The sequence below is a fragment of the Gekko japonicus genome, unplaced genomic scaffold, assembly GCF_001447785.1.
Source record: "Gekko japonicus isolate JY-2015 unplaced genomic scaffold, Gekko_japonicus_V1.1 scaffold926, whole genome shotgun sequence".
Classification (NCBI taxonomy): Eukaryota; Metazoa; Chordata; class Lepidosauria; order Squamata; family Gekkonidae; genus Gekko; species Gekko japonicus.
The window spans coordinates 465,955-479,652 of NW_015163629.1; the positions used below are offsets into that span (position 1 = coordinate 465,955).

At 42.9% G+C, this 13,698-nt stretch overlaps 1 protein-coding gene across 1 annotated transcript in view; it reads left to right on the forward strand.

Moving 5' to 3' along the window:
- BMP2K (BMP2 inducible kinase) overlaps positions 1 to 13,698 on the forward strand; it is a 47,479-nt gene that overhangs the window by 25,136 nt on the left and 8,645 nt on the right. The window contains exons 12-14 of the mRNA XM_015407527.1: positions 264 to 439; positions 2,784 to 2,941; positions 6,719 to 6,832. Of these exons, the coding sequence (XP_015263013.1) occupies positions 264 to 439; positions 2,784 to 2,941; positions 6,719 to 6,832 (448 nt within the window). The remainder of the gene's footprint in view (positions 1 to 263; positions 440 to 2,783; positions 2,942 to 6,718; positions 6,833 to 13,698) is intronic.

Consider the following 13,698-nt stretch of genomic DNA (forward strand, 5'->3'; position numbering starts at 1 on the left):
TTCATTTGTATGCTTTAAAGTATTAAATATTGTATTTCATATTCAGATAATAAATGAATCTCTGCGTTAAGCTGACATACTTCCTAACTGGATCTCAAACTAACTAATTTTAATAAACAGTTCAGTGTTGCTGCTTTGGAGTTTTGCTGTAAAAGAAAAGATTCAGCTTCTGTACACAATGAAACCGAGTGGATTATTATATAGGAAGTGATACATTGGAACTTTGCAAAGCTGACTTCTTTCTTTTCTTCTTTGAGATGCAGCAGTACCAACAGGCCCTTTTACAGCAGCAGGCCCTTGCGAAGCAGCTGCCTCCACCGAAACATTCTCCTGAATTTCTTGCCTCTCCTCAGGAGTTCTCACCAGCCTTAATGTCGCATTCTAAATCGTTTCCTGCTCATGTTGGTGCAGCTCTGGATACCCCATATACTGCTAACAGGCAAGCATCCACCTATGTTAACAATAAGTGCGCAAACATATTTTCTGTTTGTAGTTTAGTTCCTAGAGGCTGGGTCCCCCAGTCTTTTTTTGAGCCTGAGGACACACTTGGAATTAACACAGGTTGGTGGGGGCAAGTACAAAATGGCTGCTAAAAGATGCGGTGCCAACTAGTGGTGTGTAAGAAAATGTTTGCGTCTGTTTGGATTTGGGTGTTTGGGACCCAAAAGTATTCAGTATTCCCAAATATTCCCAAATTCCAGTATTGGTATTGTACTGGTATTCGAGTTAATAATTGGGAAACCTGAATATATTCAGCTCCATTATGGAGAGCTCATGGAGAATTTCACTCGCTTCGTCATGCGGAGCTGACTTATCGAGTGAAGGGGTTTAAACTTTAAACCCCCTCCCCTCTCAGAGTTGGGCCTCAGCTGCCCAAGGGAAGGGAGGGAGGAGGTTTAAAGTTTAAATCCCCTTCCCTTCTCTCTGGAGTCACAGACTCCCCATGACCTAAGTGGTATACAGCAGTGGTATACGGCAGGACCGGGCTATCAGAAAGGAGGATTGTTGGAGATGTATTGAAGGGTGCTACTGTTGAGTGCCCTTCTAAGCTTTCTTGACCTGTGGAAGGGAACCCAAAAGGCATTTAAATGCCTTCTGAGCTGTCTTTTCCCAGTTCCCATGATGCCCTCCCCAAATTCCGCAGTGGGGGGGGGGGAGAGGGAAACCTGAGGGCAAGCCACGGCACTCTTACCCTGGCCGCTGCCAGCAGCAGGGGTCTCTCCTCAAAAATAAGGTTCCTAGCATGGCTATTTGTGGGGCAGGGCTTTTAATTAAGGGGGTGGGTCCCCACTGTAGCTACAGGCCTGGGTTTGTTTATTTGTTAAACTTTTATCCCGCCCTCCCGGCCAAGGGCGGCTCAGGGCAGCTTACTACAGATAAAATTCCAAAATACATATAGATAATAAATACAACATTATAATGCTATGTTAAAACCAAATATAATAATAAAGTGCTAATCTAATGCGTCAGTGCCATTGGTCTTCATTGGATGTTATAAGAAGATCCTTCAGATGTCGTAAAAGGGGGGAATCTGCTTGGGCAGTTATTAGGGGTCCAGTGGACCGGGGCTCTTCGCCAAACAATGCCAGTTGGCACCAGTGTTCCCTCTAAGCTGAGTTAGTGTGAGCTAGCTCACAGTTTTTTAGCCTCCAGCTCACACATTTTTGTCTTCGCTCAGGAAGGAGGGCTCCAGAGCAAACTAATTTATGCAGGAGCCAAACCGCTCGCTCACAATTTTAATGCCAGGAGCTCACAAAGGAGAATTTTTGCTCACAAGACTGCACAGCTTAGAGGGAACATTGGTTGGCACTGCTGGTGGTAATAGCAGTGGGTGGTGGTGGTAGTGGTGGCGGCTCCAAAAGCCTGGCGGAAGGTTACAGGCCCTGCGGAACTGTAAAAGGTCCCACAGGGCCCTGGTCTCCTCTGGGAGCTCATTCCACCAGAGTGGAGCCACCACCGAAAAGGTCCTGGCCCTGGTCGTCGCCAGCCTGGCCTCCATAATGCTCGAGAGAACCAGTCGATTCTGGATCCCCGATCGCAGTGCTCTCTGGGGTACGTATGGGGAAAGGTGGTCCCTCAAGTATGTAGGTCCCTGGCCTTCCCTTCACTCGGGGATGCCCAAATAAAAGCTGAATAATATCGGCTTCTATTCAGGTGGGGCTATTCTGTTGAATAAATACTTGAAAAATACCGATAAAGTATTCGGCTTGGTATATACCGAGCGCACACCTCTAGTGCCAACCATAGAATTGTCAGGAAGTGAGGTTATGCATAACTCTAGTAACTCTTCAACACTTCAGGCAGAGATGCTCTGCTTAACAGGACACCTTTTAGATGAATGTGTTATATTAAAAAATTATTTTCCTGCATACGCACAGCTGACCTTCAGTCACAAAGTGAGGGTCCTTGTGCAGTAATGGCAGCTGCTGTCAAATCAGTTTTTTAAAAAGCACAGCCAGTCAGAAGCTGTGTTGGGTAAAAGCACATCCATTTTCTAAAAACACTTGGCGGGTGCAATGAAAGGTGTTGGGCCACATGGTGTCCGTGAGCTGCATGTTGTAGATGCGGTCTTAGAACTGATTTCTAGAGGGTATTTGGGTTCTTTTTTGTACAATACATCCCAATTAAAACGATTTAATGTTTTAATATCCTCTGCTTTTCTCCTCACTGGAGATCCAAAATGGCTTAATTCCATATAAATCCATATTTGAACAATCTGTCATTGCATTTTGGATTCTATCAATGTTGCCTTAAGTTGCTTTTGTGATCCATCTTTTTTACAGGTCATCTGCCTCTGATGCGGAGTCTGTTTCGAACTATCCAAAGCAGAACATCAGTAATCCCCCTGATATGTCTGGTTGGAACCCGTTTGGAGAAGACAATTTCTCCAAACTAACAGAGGAGGAGCTGTTGGACAGGGAGTTTGACCTTCTGAGATCAAGTAAGGGACGCTTGAAGGCTTATTTCGCTTCACAGTAAATAGCTCTTTAGGTACAACTGGCAGTGCCAAAGACTGTTCTGTTGAGGGGCCTCACAGTGTGTACGGAAAGGTCTTTCTGAGCATTTGAGGGCAGAGCTAGGCCCGCTGTCTCACTCGTCCTTCTGTTACAAAAAATGTGTGCAATAGCAATTCACTGTCTGCATTTGTAATACCACAGAAAATGTCAGCCATCTCTTGAATACTTATTTTTCTTGAGTGTGAGGAATATTTTTTAAAAACTGGAAGGTGTGTAACAATGCAGAACACCGGTCAGCTGCTTGCATTGCTTCACTTTGCACTTTGTTCTCTTGCACACCAGAACAGAAGTTTCCATGGGTCTGAGATGCCTTTTGAAAATGCCTGAAAGAGGGGAAAATGACCTAGTACATTATGTTAATGTTTTGTAATGTCTTTTGATTGGCTACATGTAAGGGCTGCTTTATTGTTCTGACACAAACAGTTGAATAAACTTTCTCTTCAAGTCAAAGAGCTAGTGTGTTTACTTGAAATCACGTGGTCTTCTACTTATTTCTTCATAATTTATCAGAGGAATCAATTGTGAGCAAAATATAAGAGATAATTGTTGACTTGACATATCCCCACCACCAGTAAATGGCAAGCTCCTGGCATATTTTTGGAAACTTAATTTTGAAAGCAATCCTTAATTTTCGTAGAAAACCCCTTCTCCGTTTTAAAAAGAATTTTTCATCTGAGCATTTGATGCTAGGAAAAATTATGTATGCACTGATTTAAAACCCTTTTCATGAGCTACAGTTAACATATCAGTTTTGGTGGGAATTCTTCTGGTGTGAAAGGCTTTGCTAATAAGCTGGTTACAATAGATGCTTTAAATACCAATCATTTTGAGCCTGGCCCTATTACTACTAAGTATGTCACTCACACTGATAAACGCAGAATGCTTTGGCTATATATTGAACAAATATAGAATGCTGAACTAAAGAACATTATAGGACAAGCGGCCAGCATCAATCTTGCAAGAATGTCCTGTTTTACTTTATATAGGTCAACACTTACTGACTGAACAAAACTGGAAGACATTAGGAACTGCTAGCTGTTTGAAGTGTGAGGTCAGTTAATAAAAGGTTCCACAGGATAGTACCTTTTTCCTCAAAAGGGAATTTTATGTAGGGGATCATATCAAGGATTTAAGTCTTTTTGTAAGCGTCATATTTTTCTATACACGTAATGCCTTGCAGAACAAAGGGGAATATAATGACCTCCCGCAACAGAATGAAGAGACCAAAGGATGTTCTAAACTTTGGTTGGTTATTAAACCCAAGTAGCCATGGGCTTGGAAAGAAGGATTGCTTGCGTTTATAACACTTTCATTTATGGCTTCTCTTGGATATGTTTACTTATATAAATTTAAAATGCTTTCTCTTGAAGTATTTTTGGGCCTTAGTCTTAGGAACACAGTGGCTGTGATTCAGAGCCTTCTCTTATGCGGGCTGAGTAAAACACACCACAAGCACCAGGATGTTTTCCATTGCATGCTGAGGATTTTCCTTTGGTAGAGCAAGGTGTGCCTTGGAGTGCACCTCGGAACTGCATGTCTTAAAAATCCAGTTTCTCTGCTTAACCATTTCTCTTGTTGCACACTTCTCCCAGAGTGCTTAAAGCACAGAAGAGATTAGTGTGAATTTTGTTTTTGTGAGATCCTGTTTTCCGAGGAACCATTACACCTGAAATTAGTTTTTCATTCTCAGTTACCTGTATTAACATCTTGTTGCTAACTACTTTTCTGAAAACCTTTTTCTATGCTGCACTGCTGATGACTGTATTAGGCTCCAGATTAATAGTGTGGCTAGAGACCTAATTCTGCATTTTTTGCACTGTTGCATATCCATTAATGCCACTCCCAAATATCGTTGTACTCCTGGAATAGCAATATATATAGAAGTGGGTCAAGTAGTTTCTGTGTTTATGTCAGTAAACTGGGATCTCCCCTGTTTCTTCTCTCCCATATGTGGTAGGTAAAAATGGGCACTCGCTTTCTTAAATTTTGACAAGTGCATTGATTGAATCAAAGACTTTCTCATACTCTGAGCTGACTCAGCTGAGTACAGTTCAAGAATCTGAAGAAATCGTCCATAGATCTCCCAGTCCTTAATATATGCTCCATTAAACGATGTCATTACTTGTGAGAATCTTCTGCTTTTGTATGCACTTCTTTGCACTTGAAACAGAACTATAAGACACAAACCTTTATAAAAAGCCTCAGTGTTTACAAAGGCATAACTACTAATGCATAATTGGCTGTGTGTTAAATTAATTCAGAATAATAAACTCATTACATGTTTTGGTCACCCCTGTGTGTAGGCTGCACTGTATTTTTAGAACAACCAGTCTTGTTTAAATACTTTTGAAAAAGCATAGTTTGTATGTACAAGAGAGAATTTCCTGTATTAAACATCACTTATTGAATGTTAAGTTCTTTTTCTCCTTCCTTTCTTGTAGCAGTGGGGGGGGGGGGAAGCTAAGGAAACTGTTAGCCGGTGTTTTTCTTTTCCAGAAGCATGGCTTAGCTGCCAAATTGTGTAAAACATTTCACAAGGAACCTTTTCCATTCACTCTGTTAAAAGGTTGGTGTTTACAACCTGACTTGTATTGTCCCTACAATGTATGCAAATTAAAAATATTTACATCTGGCTGTCTTCATTCATCACTACATACTACTTATTCTGTGGATACTCAACGCTGTATTTTAAGCTGCATATTGTGCAAATTCTTGGACAAACTAGGCTTCTCTGAGCAGTCGGAGAACACAGGAAAAGGAAAACTGAAGTCGTAACAAAGTGTTCTGTTCAGCGCTTTTGTTTTTAACCTCTAATGCAATCAGAGTAACCTTAAAGATAGTGTTACCCCAATTAGAACTAAAAATCTTAGTGGCTACTTGGAATGCCAAGCCACTTATCTTTTTGAAAACACTAGGTCACAACTGTAGAGATTTCTGAAAGGCGTGTGTGAAAAATTGGCAGGGCTTGCCTAAACACTTGTGTGTGCCTGGTATTGAATGGCAGACCATTCTTCCGTAGTACAACCAAGCGGAGGGGCCACAGCACTCAGAACAGAAATGACAAAAGGACAGAGCCAAGTGGGGGGGGGGGGGAGTTGAAAAATTGGCTTCAAAGTTCTGCAGAATCCCCAAAACATTTCAGATGTCTGTATTTTTCCTAAGGAAAGCTAAACAAGCTATATATCAGTTCTGATCAAAACAAACTTATTTGTGCATCGGTTACACAGTAACTAATAAAACTCCAAATTAAGCCCTGTTTGGATCTCCTTGTTTATAAAATCATGTTCTCTGTGGCTGCTCCTTATGCAGGTATTCAGATGTGTCTTGCCTGGGCAATTTCTGAAGGTGGTATTAGACTTTGCGATTTGAGCTGGCTGAATAACTGGTTTTGGGGTAGCTAACATTGAGGTTTTTGCTTTGCTGGTTTATCTGAAGGTCTGGTATCGAACAGTCTAGCCTGCCATAAACATGTGGCTCCACGACTGTCCCAACAGGATTCTGTAGGAACCCTATTGAAATTTGTACCTACGCTGGTGCAACTCCTTTCATTTCAGTGGGGCTTCTGAGAGGAGTGCATTGAGCCTATGAACTCGTATTTCAAGAGCAGATGTTGGGAGATTAGCTTCTGGGTGTATAAAACCGGCATGAAAGCTGCCATTTTTATTTTACTTTTTATTTTTGTTTTCGTTTTATTTTTGCAGACAGGCTCGTGGAGAGGAGAACATCCTCAGATAAGAATGTGGAGCCACATTCAGCTCCACAGAACCATCCTCCAGAAGATCCCTTTGGGTCTGTTCCTTTCATTTCTCACCCAGGCAAGTTACATAATGTAACATCACTACGTTTTCATGTAAAATATATATATATATATATTGATAGGAAAGAAATGGGCCTGATTAAGTGGTACAGCGTGTCCAGAAGAGGGCAATCAGGATGGTGAGAGGGTTGGAATCCAAGTCTTACGAGGAAAGGCTGCAAGAGTTGGGTATGTTTAGCCTGGGAAAGAGAAGGCTTAGAGGGGAACATGATTGCAGTCTTCAAGTAATTGAAGGGCTGTCATTGTAGAAGATGGAGCGGATCTATTCTCTCTTGCTTCGGATTGCAAGACTAGATCTAATGGGTGGAAATGACAAGGGAGTCGATACTGGCTAAATATCAGGAGAAACTTCCTAACTGTCAGAGTGGTTGAGCAGTGGAACAGACTGCCTCGGGAGGTGGTGGATGCTCCTTCGCTGAACATTTTCAAGGGGAGGCTGGACGATCCTCTTTCGGGTATGTTGTAGGGCTGTCTTTCGGCTATGCTCCTGCAGAGTGCAGGGGGTTGGACTAGATGACGTGCAAGGTCCCTTCCAACTCGTATCATTCTCCGATTCTATGAAATCTTGAAAGTCAGGTCAGAAGTGCCCCTGAGAAGGACAGTTTGGGTTTTCAACAGTTTGATTATTCCCACTGCGTATCTAACCCAGCGCAAAATCTGGGTATTTTTTATGTTAACTTAATATCTGCTACTTGATCCTCTCATTCAGAGGCTTTCTTATTCTGTGAAATACTTGGATGGATAACTTTATTGCTTTAGCCCTCAGACTGTTTCTGTTTTCTTTAACTGCACAGCAAATCTCTTCAGAGAGCCAGTTTGGTGTAGTGGTTAAGTGCGCGGACTCTAATCTGGGAGAACCGGGTTTGATTCCCCACTCCTCCACTTGCACCTGGCTGGATGACATTGGGCAAACCATAGTTCTGATAAGGGCTGTTCTTGAAAAAAGCAGTTTCTGTCAGAGCTCTCTCAGCCCCACCTACCTCCCAGGGTGTCTGTTGTGGGGAGGGGGAGGGAAAGGAGTTTGTAAGCCGCTCTGAGACACCTTTGGGTTGTGAAGGGCGGGGTATAAATCCAATCTTCTTCTTCAACCACTGATTATAGAAGGTTTGAGAATTCATTATGATAGTCACCATCTTAATTTAGAAAATAAATCTGAAGATAGCTTTTGAAATTCCTCTTGAGATGGATAAGCCATGTAAAACAGGTTTCCCAGTTAGAATTGTAGAGTTGGAAGAGGCCTGAGGCTGTCCAGCTGAATCTCCACCCAGTCTATAGCTTGTTAACGGAAATATCAGGCTCGATTCTCTACTATGCCATAACTAAAAAAACCCCCAAACAAACTCACACTTGCTGAACATCCTCTTAAAGCCAGTTTCCAGTGTCCAAATTCAACTTCAGTTTTTGCCTAAAACATCTTTAACCACATTCATTTCTGTTTAATGTGAATCTTTCTTCTTTGTCATTAAGCTGTTTCCGTGTTAGATAGTTCAGGGAAGTCCATGAACAGAGCAGATTCTTCTGTGCTATCTTGTACTCAAGGGCAAGACTTCTCAGGTAGATCTCTTGCTCCATTTTTGTACTGGCTCTTGCTGGATCTCCAGAGTTCCCCTGCCCCACTGTGTTATCTACTCCCATCTTTCCTTTTCTCTCTATAATAATGTCATTCTGTCTGTACTGCAGCCTAACCTGTTTCACGGGTGGCTTGTGAGGATGCTTTGAGCCAGGGGTGGCCAAACTGCAGCTCAGGAACCACATGTGGGTCTTTCACACAGTCTAATGTTGTTAAGAAGCAAATTTGCATATTTTCCAATAAAAACGTGTGTGTAATATTTGTTCATGTCTTGTGGCTCTCTAACATCTGGCATTTATTCTGTGTGGCTCTTATGTTAAGCAAGTTCGACCACCCCTGCTTTGAGCAGGGAGAAAAGCAGGGTCTAAATGAAGGAAATAATTCCCCTGCTTACTACTTGCCCCCGTCTCACTTGGCTTTTGTCCGATCAGGTCACATGATTCCCAGGATAGCCTCTTTGGTAGTCAAAAGGGACCCTTCCTCTCTTCTTTACCAGTTGGTTGGCTCTAACCCGCTATGTCTTAAAACGACACTTTGCCAGTAGTTGACGCTGCTTCAGCCAGACCGCTTTTTATCAAAAAAGTAAGCTTAATAGAGAGCTTCTTGACACTACCAAACAGTGGAGTTACGCACCCAGTGACCAGTCTCAATCATCCGAGCAGTTTGGATATCTCACTTTGCAGTGCTTCCTTTTTGCTGGCATCTCCTTATACTTCTTTTTTTTTTGCATTTAAATTTTTATTAATTTTTATCTTAAAGAACAAACAACATCAACATACACTTTCAACAACAATTATATTTCTGTGCTGTATATTATAGCTTAATTCTTCAGGAATCTCTGAAAACTCAGGCTTAGCATTCCGAGGACTGGAATTCAGCCAAAAAAGTCTGAAAAAATTCATTTTCCACTCTGCGTGGCTGGTTAATGAATGGGCTGTAAGTGGAACGGTGGGGAGCATCTTAGACTGTGCGACTAATGCTGTGTTTGCCTTCTACGCTGCCCAAGTAAAAACTTGCATAGTTTCAGAGGTCCATTGTCTTTGTTATGCTGAAAATACCAAACCATAATTTGCCAGTGCTTAAAGCCTGAAAGTAATTATTTCCATTTTGTCCTTGTTGGTTGAATTTCTGCAAGGGGAATATCTGATAGAATTAATTTGAATGACATGTGAAGCATAGGAATAAATACTGCCACACATGATTCTTAATGAGCCTCAAACATTTATTCAATATTTATAGATTGTTTTTAGCACAAAAGCACCAAAATCAGAGGGTTTTTTTTTGGGGGGGGTGTACCTTGTTCTGAATTAATGTTTTTTTAAGTCAGGTGTCCCAGGCCCATAATTCCTTTTCTGTTTTGCTGACAAATTTGACATGCTGAAATGCTACACTGAATTGGGGTAGGGTAGGTTTACATAGGGGGCCGCGGTGGCGCAGAGGGTAAGACGCTGAGCTGCAGACCGGAAGGTCTGTAGTTCGGCGGTTTAAGACCCTAGTGCTGCGTGACGAAGTGAGCGCCCGTCTCTGGCCCCAGCTTCTGCCAACCTAGCAGTTCAAAAGCAAGAAATTGCAAGTAGATAAATAGGTATCACTTCAGTGGGAAGGTAACAGCGTTCCGTGCGCCTTGGTGTTTAGTCATGCCGGCCACATGACCATGGAGAAGTCTTTGGACAGCGCTGGCTCTTTGACTTGGAAACGGAGATGAGCAGCACTCCCTAGACTTGGATTCGACGGGCTTTCGAGCAAGGTTACTTTACCTAGGTTGATACATAGATGTATATTCTTTCCACGTAATAATTGTAGGAACAGGGTCAGGGGTCATTTCCTGCAGGAGTGCACAGGAGTGGAGCTCCGGCAGTAAAGAGTCCAGGGGGTGGGCACATGCAGCAAGCCCCACCCCCTACTCCCAGCAGCCCTCAGTCGAGCAAGAAGCAACCAAGTAAGTTGCAGAGCTCCCCCCACTCCCCCGGTTCAAAACAGTCCAGTAGCACCTTTAAGACCAAGTTTTATTCAGGTACAAGCTCTCCCTCCTCTGCGAGGACAGATCTGCATGTCCCCCCCCCCCCCAATAGCTAGCAATCCAAAACAGTTCAGTGGAGCCTGAGTGGTGGGTGTTGCCTTCTGACACACTTCCGGTGATGTCAGGGGGTGTGGCATATGCAAATAAGTTATGCTAATGAGTTATGCTAATGAGCGCCTGCACCTCTTTTTCTACTAAATGACCCCTGAACAGGGTTAACTTTGCCATAGCACTTAACTAAAAATTAACAGTGCAGGTGTCCTTAGCAGCCATTTCACTAGGCTTGTTGGTTTACATTTCAGTTTGCAAAGAAGCCAAAGATTGTGGGAGGAGGAGACAAAATTTAATAATAGTACAGTTCCTTAGTATGCAGTATTTTGGAAGCAGGTAGGGAGACAGATGAATGAGAAGATCTAATGCATTGGGAATTCTGCCACGATCCACATAGGGTGGTGTATGTACAGTATTAATTAGCAAATATTGATTAGGAAATAGTATCTGGCCAAATGAGAATGCAAAACCAGCAAGATGTTGAATGAACTACAGTACAATTAAAAAGGGGGCGGAATTGCTAGTAGGCATTTCTGTGTGTGGTATAATTACAATAATCTTATCAACAGCATGTAGAAATCTGCAAGTAGCTTTGTACATTACAAAAGATAATTAACACAGCTTCAGATTTCTTCCTTTGTTATGAACCTGTTACAGCATCTAGTTTATTTCCTGTTGCTGAAACATATTTCTCGCTGCAAGTGTACAGATCAAAACTTGGGTCACCTAAGCAATGGGGATAATTGCACAATCAAATCTTGTGTTGACTCTTCTATATAGCTAAACCATCACACCACAAATGCCTTTTAGACACTACTGGACCTTTTGGCTTGAAATGCTTGAGGAATAGCCATACTAGTCTGATGCAACAAAAACAGCGGTTTGTGGCATCTGAAAGCCTTCTGATGTGCCGAAGGAAATGGGCTCTGATGTCCAGAATCGGCCACAATGAATGAGTCTTTAAGAAGCCATATGCTTTCGGTGTTCCAGGTGGGTGTAGCAGCTGTTTCAGTCTGTAGTAGTAGAACCAAATTCAAACCCAGTGGCACAACGAAGCCCAACAGTTTTCCGAGGTATAAGCTTTTGTGAGTCAAAGCTCACTTTTTTCAGTTGTGTCCCAGAGGGTAAGAACATAAGAACATAAGAGAAGCCAATGTTGGATCAGGCCAATGGCCCATCTAGTCCAACATTCTGTCACACAGTGGCCAGAAATACCAGTGCCATCAGGAGGTCCACCAGTGGGGCCAGGACACCAGAAGCCCTCCCACTGTTCACCCCCCCCCCAAGCACCAAGTAGCTGGGTAGCTGGGCTGGTCCACAATTAGAACTGCTAGGTTTGAGTCCGGTAGTGCATTAGCGACCTACAAGAGTTTCAGGGTGTGAGCGGTTGAGACTCAAAGCTCCCTTTCGTGAGACACGGTAGAACAGGAGTGGAGATCTGTCTCCACTTCAGTTCTCCTGTGTGTGACGAGGGACGAAACATAGGAGCACTTTCCCTGTGAGGAAAGGTTAAAGTGCTTGGGGCTCTTTAGCTTGGAGAAACGATGCCCATAGGGTGACATGATCGAGGCTTATAGGATTATGCATGGGATAGAGCAGGTAGAGAAAGAAGTCCTTTTCTCCCTTTCTCACAATACAAGACCTGGTGGGCACTCCATGAAATCGCTGAGTGGTCGGGTTAGAACGGATAAAAGGAAGTCCTTCTTCACCCAAAGAGTGATTAACACATGGAATTCACTGCCACAGGAGGTGGTGACAGTTACAAGCATGGACGGCTTCAGGAGGGAATTAGATAAACATATGGAGCAGAGGTCTGTTAGTGGCTATTAGCCACAAGGTATAGATAGGGACTCTCGGGCTGGGGCAAGTGATACTCTGTATTCTTGTTGCTGGGGTTTGTGTGTCAACAGTGGAAGGGCTTCTAGTGTCCTGGCCCCACTGCTGGACGTCCTGATGGCACCTGGTATTTTTGGCCACTGTGTGACAGTGTTGGACTGGATGGGCCATTGGCCTGATCCAACATGGGCTTCTCTTATGTTCTTATGAAAGCTCACACACTGGAACCCTCGTTGGTGTCTAGCTGTGCCATCCTAAGCAGAGTTACACTCTTCTAAGCCCATGAAGTTCAGTGGGCTTAGAAGGGTGTAATTGTTGAGGAAGGCGCTGTAAGGGTGCGACTGGACTCAAATCTTGACTATTTTTGTCAGTTATATCACTTTATATCTGATGAAGTTGAGCTTTGATTCCTTCCATGGAAGATTTTGTTGGTCTTAAAAGGTGCTAGTGGACCTGGATTTAGTTCTATACTCTTTGTGGCTCTTTGCGGAAAGCCTCAGTATTTAGGCATATTCCGTGTGTTTTGCTTGCAACGGGTTTTTAAAAAATAAATTGGGCATTTGTGCCTCCTTCCTCCTCTTCAAAGGAAATGGATTTGCAGCCATCTGCAACCTAGCTATAGTTCCATTAGTTTTTTTAAAAATCTGACATTTATTAAAGAATTAATGCACGAGGTGAACAGAAGACTCTTAATGTGAGCCAGGTGGGAAGAGTTGTCATCTCCATTCTTGTGTCCTTCATTCAGCTTTTACAAGGCCCAAATAATGTACTTCCCAAACAATGCCTAAATGACTATGATTTTACATTTGTAATGGGAGGCCGTAATTCAAAGGGCTTTTCCTGTTGATGTTGTAGCAAATTTAAACTTGGATTGCATATAAAAATGCAATTCTGTAATTTCCAGGGTTCATGTCTCTTAGACAGTGTCATAGATGCAACGAACATGAAATTGAGCAAACTTCAGAGGACGGCGGAAGACAGGAAGGCCTGGCGTGATCTGGTCCATGGGGTCGCGAAGAGTCGGACTCGACTGTGCGACTGAACAACAACATGTCTCTTAAAACAGGAGCCGTGAACGGTCCCTAAATCCATCACTGTTTGACATCTGCCACTCTGCCCGTTGCCAAAAGAAATACTACAGATTTAGTTGATGTGCCCCGGTAATCCTTGGGGCTGACATGTGGCAAATTGCTGCGAAATGACGGTGGCGGTATGTTACCAATTCGGAAGGAGCTTTAAAAACGGTTATGCCTCGGCTTTCACCCGGCCTCTGAAATGATGAACTAGCAGAAGGCATGTAATTACTCTGGTTGTTACAAGCCATTCATCCTTTTATAATCGGATGTCTAGGAAAAAAGAACATCAGAACAGAAATTTTTCTTTGAAG